The sequence below is a fragment of the Cornus florida genome, unplaced genomic scaffold (genome assembly GCF_030987335.1).
Source record: "Cornus florida cultivar Cherokee Brave unplaced genomic scaffold, ASM3098733v1 CherokeeBrave_3.0.0_Hap2_Chr07, whole genome shotgun sequence".
NCBI classification, from domain to species: domain Eukaryota; kingdom Viridiplantae; phylum Streptophyta; class Magnoliopsida; order Cornales; family Cornaceae; genus Cornus; species Cornus florida.
Window position 1 is genome coordinate 37,898,253 of NW_026775577.1, and position 6,770 is coordinate 37,905,022.

At 38.0% G+C, this 6,770-nt stretch overlaps 1 protein-coding gene across 1 annotated transcript; it reads left to right on the forward strand.

The window, feature by feature from the left end:
- Window positions 1-972: 972 nt before the first annotated feature.
- On the forward strand, window positions 973-4,184 carry LOC132267642 (ABC transporter G family member STR2-like). The gene is made up of 3 exons (XM_059768773.1): window positions 973-1,461; window positions 2,148-2,878; window positions 3,096-4,184. The coding sequence occupies exons 1-3, from the start codon at window positions 973-975 to the stop codon at window positions 4,075-4,077; spliced, it is 2,202 nt and encodes a 733-aa protein (XP_059624756.1). The 3' UTR covers window positions 4,078-4,184.
- Window positions 4,185-6,770: the final 2,586 nt, after the last annotated feature.

Consider the following 6,770-nt stretch of genomic DNA (forward strand, 5'->3'; position numbering starts at 1 on the left):
CATTTGTTAAACGAGTTTCATGTGTCATGTTACACATATAATGATCGTGTCAAGATTTCTTGAAACGAATAATAATTGTGTCGTGTTCGTGTTGACTCATTTAACAGGATACTCATGTCATGACACGACCCGTCAACACGATTTGCTACCCTACACACACTAATAAAATGAAAAATCAAAATTTAATATACTCTATGTGTGTGTGTGTGTGTGTGTATATATATATATATATATTAATGTATACAAGATGATCCTATGTATTCTAGTGTATGGTATCCGTTCGGTCCTTATGAACCCCAAACCATAACCAAACCCTAATCCACGGTTCTTTAATTTTTAGAATTGAAACCGAACTGTTCCATTATATATAGAATCAGACCAAACTTTACACTTCGATTTGGTCCTATAGACCAATGACCTCGACCAAACTGTACACTTCGATCTGGTCTTATAGACCAGTGACCTTCAAGTCACAATAGTTTCAACACTGTTGCAAGTTGTATGTTTACACGTAAATCATATGTTTTGTTTTATTTTATTTTTTTTTCTTTTTTTTTGGGGGGGGGGGGGGGGGGGGGGGGGATGTACGGATGACCCAATATATCCACCCAAAATATTGCATGAATATAACAAACATATATCTATGCAAAGATATGAGTCTGAGCAGGCAGTGATTGCAACACAGCATATGCTAGAGCCAAAATTAGAGGATGTAGAAAACAAGAAGCCAATTTTTTCTTTTCGATCTAAACGAATCAAAATGGATTATTCAATGAAGACAACCTTATTCTAACTTTGGAAAAACCTCCTTGACAGCCACACCAGCTGTTGGAACTTCTTTTCTCGATCTCCTTCCTTTTAATTATTTCCTTCAACCCATGCTCACAAGTGGGGAGACCCAAAGGGACATAACTAATACAGCCTCTTCTCTCTCTCTCTCTCTCCAACATCAAGCTAGAAATCTAGACTCACATGGGACATAATAACGGCCATCGTCGCGACAATCGCGACACAGTGATTGACGTAGGTAAGCCGATGAATTTCACAGGGGGTCTTGAGTTCTCTAGCCTTACCTACACTGTGACATCGAAGAAGAAGATCGACGGGAACTGGATGAGCAAAGAAGTGGACTTGTTGCATAGGATTACTGGTTATGCGCCTAAGGGGTGCATCACCGCTGTCATGGGGCCTAGTGGTGCCGGGAAATCGACGTTCTTGGATGGGGTAGCAGGACGTATTGCGAGTGGCAGTCTCAAGGGCAGGGTGACCTTGGAAGGGGTGGAGATGAATGCAAGCTTGATCAAAAGGACTTCTGCATATATAATGCAGGACGACCGGCTCTTCCCTATGCTTACCGTGTATGAGACATTGATGTTTGCCGCTGATTTCAGGCTGGGGCCACTGTCAACAGCTGACAAAATGCAGCGCGTAGAGAAGCTTATCGAGCAGCTTGGCTTGTCTGTAAGTGTTTCTTTGCATGATTCTATGTTAAACTTGATGCATCTTCTTCAATAGCTGTCCAAAAAGAGTACTTCAGTTAGCTACTAGAATGCTTTTCAATGAGTTTTCGACTTTTAGTTATCTATGTAGAAGAATATGGTAAGAAACAATAGTTATGTATGTAACAACAGGAAGAAAAAAAAATTCTATTTCTCCTACGAAACATGTCTATCTGAGATTGCTTGATCTTGTAAGAGCAGGGAAAGAATTAAAGATCATACATGTAATCATATATACACACAGAAACATATAAAAATAATCTAACAAAATTAAATAAGTCATGTATTTGAAATTGCTTGGAATTGAATATGAAGTGGTATATATCTATTTCACCTAGAAAACTTGTCTATCCGAGATTGCTTAATCTTGTAAAAGCAGGGAAGAATTAAAGATCATGCACGTAAATCATTTATACACAGAGAGACTCGTATAAAGAATTTTGATCTTGTAAAAGCAGGGAAAGAATTAAAGATTATGCATGTAATCATATATACACACTGACAAATATTAAGAATCTTCTGAAATTAAACAAGTCACATGTACATGAAATTGCTTGGAATTTCATATTTGATACCATGACTGGCAAGAAAACACCATATTGTTTGTGATCACTGATCTTTGGTCCTTAATGACTGCTTTGGTTGTAGTATTCTCGAAACACTTACATAGGTGATGAAGGGACTCGAGGAGTGTCTGGTGGTGAACGTCGCAGAGTCTCCATCGGTGTGGACATCATCCATGGTCCATCTTTACTCTTCCTCGACGAGCCAACATCAGGACTAGACTCAACTAGTGCCCATAGTGTGATTGAGAAGGTGCAAGACATCGCGCGCTCTGGCAGCACTGTGATTCTCACAATCCACCAACCTTCATCCCGAATCCAACTGCTTCTTGACCATCTTATCATCCTGGCTCGTGGTCAGCTCATGTACCAAGGATCCCCAAAGGATGTGGCTCTCCATCTGGGCCGAATGGGACGCAAACTCCCAAAGGGGGAAAACTCAATAGAGTACCTTATTGATGTGATACAAGAGTATGATCAGTCTGAACTTGGAGTCGAGGCATTAGCTGACTTTGCTCTTACTGGTATGAAGCCCCCACCAATAGCCGATGAGGATATATCGGTTTCAACGGTCCCACCATCGCCAACCCCATCCCGCCATAACCGTCATCAGCTGGAAGGTCCGGATGACAAGGGGAGGGCCGGAAAGCGCCTTCACTTACAAACTGGTACACAGGATAGAGATTTTGATCATAGTGTTAGAAGTCCTTGGAATACATCTAGGTCATGGAGTGCCAGCCAGAGTGGGGTAATGCAAACACTGAAGTTTACACCAACTCGGCAGCGTACAGGTCATAACCTGGAGACCCCAATGAGGTAAACAATTCTATTTCAAAGCATGGTATTGTATAGTTAGTAAGTGCTATACTAGAATTTCTGTACAGAAACTTTACTCCTATCACTTTAATCAATGGACCATCAATGTGACTTCTAATATCAGAAACTTGTTTCAATCACACCTTGTAGAACCTAACTAAATCCTGTGAACTAACTTAGGTGCTCTCTGAATATTTGGATTTATGGTGTTTTGCAGTTCATCTCCAGGCTACTACACCTACTCAAAGGAAATTCTCTCAGGCACACCAACACCTCATAGCAGTGACTATACCGTCAATGAGAATGACTACCTGACCCCCAATATCGCCCCAACAAAGTCAAGCCAGCATGCAGGTCCAAAGTTTGCAAATTCTTTCTTCACCGAGACTTGGATTCTCATGCGCCGCAACTTTGTCAACATTTATCGCACCCCTGAGCTTTTCCTCTCTAGACTCGTAGTCCTCACTGTCATGGGCATTATGATGGCCACCATGTTCAAGAACCCTGAAAAAAACGCACAAGGGATTACAAATCGCCTCAGTTTCTTCATCTTCACAGTATGCCTCTTTTTCTTTTCTTCCAATGATGCTGTCCCAGCTTTCATTCAAGAACGCTTCATATTTGTTCGCGAGACTTCCCACAATGCCTATAGAGCCTCTTCCTACACCATTGCAGGTCTCATCACTTACCTCCCTTTTCTCGCTCTCCAGGCAGGAGTCTATGCTGGCATAGTTTGGTTTGCCTTGGAACTCCGTGGACCATTCCTCTATTTCCTGCTTGTTCTCTATATGTCTCTCCTTTCTACCAACTCATTTGTTGTCTTTGTGAGCTCAATTGTGCCGAACTATATACTGGGTTATGCAGCAGTCATTGCTTTCACTGCTCTCTTCTTCTTGTTTTGCGGCTACTTCTTGAATAGCCACGACATTCCACCATACTGGAAGTGGATGAACTGGATTTCCACTATGACATATCCGTATGAAGGACTTTTGATGAATCAGTATCAGACGTTCGACAGTTTTGGACAGAACCCAAACGGAGAGGAAGTGAGAGGGATTGACATCCTGGCAAAGTTGAATATTAAGACTGAGGAATCTAAGAAGTGGGAAAAGGTTTATATAATGTTAGGTTGGGCTATTCTATATAGGATTTTGTTTTACATAATTCTACGTTTTGGTTCAAAGAATCAGAGGACATAGAGATCATAATGGGAGAGGAGTGATCTTGAATTTGTTCATCAAACATAATTGTTAGTTCAAAATGAACTTTGTTACATATGTTCTTTCTTCATTTTTATGTGATAATATGATGATACATCCACGAACTGTTGTATGAAGAAACATTAAATAGTATTGACAGACAAAATTAACTGTCTAATTTTTACATGATATTGCTGTAATGTAATCAAACTGAAACTAGTTTTGGTATGCTTTTCATTCTTAAAGTCCTAGAGGAAAACATAGTGTTAAATGCTTAATGTTTATATTTTCATCCTAACTTTGTTCAATAGCCTTTATTTGGTAAGTATTAAACAAGTGCTTTATCGTAGTATATGTCCTGCCTACATGGAATACTGGAATATTAAGAGAAGAGTCGAGAAATTCCTGACTGAAACCTATCCTCATCCTTTTCAATCCGATCCTTCGCCATTGCATTATGCAATGACTCTAAACAGTTAATGATGGAAATTGCGAGGTAATTAAAGGTGGTTGAGAATAGAATCATAACAGCTCAGAAAATGTTGAGGAAATTGTACGATCAGCTATACTTCCTATGAATAATATTCATCGATGAAAGGGTACATTTTTTGTTGAAAGAAGCAGCTCCCTGAACATGTTCAGTTGGAGTTGATTTCTATAGCAAGAAGAAACAAGCATAGGTTATTGATACGCGGGCAATGAAATCTCTAACTGCTATAGCCTATGATTTGTTTAAGAGCCAAAACATCACATCTAAGCTTCTGCATCCCACACTGTTATCCTAGAGGAGGCTACAAGTTTCACAAGCAAAAAACAAATAATCATTACTTTGAGCAAGCCATCATCGATGCACTACCATCGAGTAATGTTCTAAATACCAAAATTTTAAAGGATCATCGATTAGTATTTCTGTGTAAAAATAGAAGTATATATATATATATATATATTATCTCATAAGTTTACTATATAACCACAATGTTCATAATATGAATTAAAATTCCAAGGATAAACACTCAGGTCAGTGGCCTGCATGCCATTTGATTTCAATATTTTATCAGATGCTTAGTGATATTGATTCTCGTTCTTATCATTTCTCAGGCTCAAATTGTTTAGTTTTTTCCATGAACTTTTTATTTTAACACAAATGACAAATAAATAGTAGTAGTAGAAATAAGTAAATAAAAAGAAGCAACATTTTAGCCAATACTGACAACCAAAAAAGTTAAATTCTTCGAATATTCCAACCTCCGTTAAAAACAATGATACGTCCACAGGCTAGCCAACATTAAATCTTCACTAATTAATAAAGTTTTCTAATATAATATGAGCATGACATGGAATCATTTATTCATAAGATATATAAACGAATCATATAATTAATCAGCTGCTTCAGAAAAAGAATCCTTAAGCTCATAGGGCCTATCGATTCATGCGAAGTGTTTAAGACCCTATATACAAGTTTATAAGCCAGGCGATTTACAGTTACTTTGTCGTTAAAGCAAACTATCTACTTGATCATTACCTTTTGGGGTCTTCTGCTTGGATGCTGCGTCAGAAGAATATATAATTAACCTACAGATTAAACTTTCAGCTTATACTGGTTAACACCAAATTAAGCATAAAAAAAGAACTTGCTACAAAAGTACCATATCACTAACACAACTCGAGTGAATGTTGTGTGGGATGATCAATCCAGTCCAAACTGAAGAGAAGTCTAGCAAAACCTTAGTGTCATACTAAGAAGCCAAGGCCAAAGTTGCGCTAAATGCTACACTCGTGATAATAATATTGGACCATCAATTAAACAGATTGACTGTTGCAGTTTTCAAAAATATTTTATGACAAGAGTGAGGAAGTGAGTTCCGGTGTAATAGTAGTAAGGCTGTAATGAACCGAGATGTTTGTGAGCAGCTTGGGCTTGGCTCGACATGGCTCGGTTTGTGTTCATTTGTTTCATAAACAAATCGCACAAATTTTTAGGCTCGTCTATTAAACTAACCGAGCTCAAACACCTCTTTATTGGGCTCGTTTGTATAAAATAAAAAATAAAAAACAATAATGAACAAACCCAAGGGCTTGTAACAAACGAACCAAGTTCAAACAAACATTCATGAATAGAGTTTTGAATTCATGAAGTTATTTTTGGAATAAATATATTAAAACAAACAAATTTCACAAAAACAGTAAGTCAGTAAGGCCCGATCAATGTGTCGATCAATCAACAATTCCCAAAAAAATTATATCAAATCCAAAATGCTTTGACCGAAAGCTAGATCGAGGGAAGCAATGCCCGTGTGACTGGATCAATAGGCCGATCGATCAAACTGTGCAGGAACAGTTTTGGAAACTTCTCCAAATCAGAATCCGGGAAGGCTTAGGTTTCTTTTTCTGATAATAACTAAGAAACCCTAATTCCTTTAGACTCAAAGCACTACATAAAAACATATAGGATCTAATGAACATAGAGAAATATACAGAGAGATCTCTACACACATTATTGGGATAATAATATAAAGCGAGAGATTCTATAGAGAGCATATGACTTACAAACTGGATTGTGCAGAATATTGTGCAAAATGTAAAGAATTCCCATAACTAATGCCAAAACATTAGTAAATCTACTGAAATTTTCTTACATTAAGGAGCAACAGTTTTCCATTCATTCAACTACTTAGAAAAGACAAATCCGCATA

Excerpts from the sequence above, each read along its gene's own strand:
- LOC132267642 (XM_059768773.1), top strand. The coding sequence starts at position 973 with ATGGGACATAATAACGGCCATCGTCGCGACAATCGCGACACAGTGATT. Across the intron at positions 1,462-2,147 it reads TCGAGCAGCTTGGCTTGTCT|TATTCTCGAAACACTTACAT; the intron begins GTAAGTGTTTCT and ends CTTTGGTTGTAG. Across the intron at positions 2,879-3,095 it reads AACCTGGAGACCCCAATGAG|TTCATCTCCAGGCTACTACA; the intron begins GTAAACAATTCT and ends GGTGTTTTGCAG.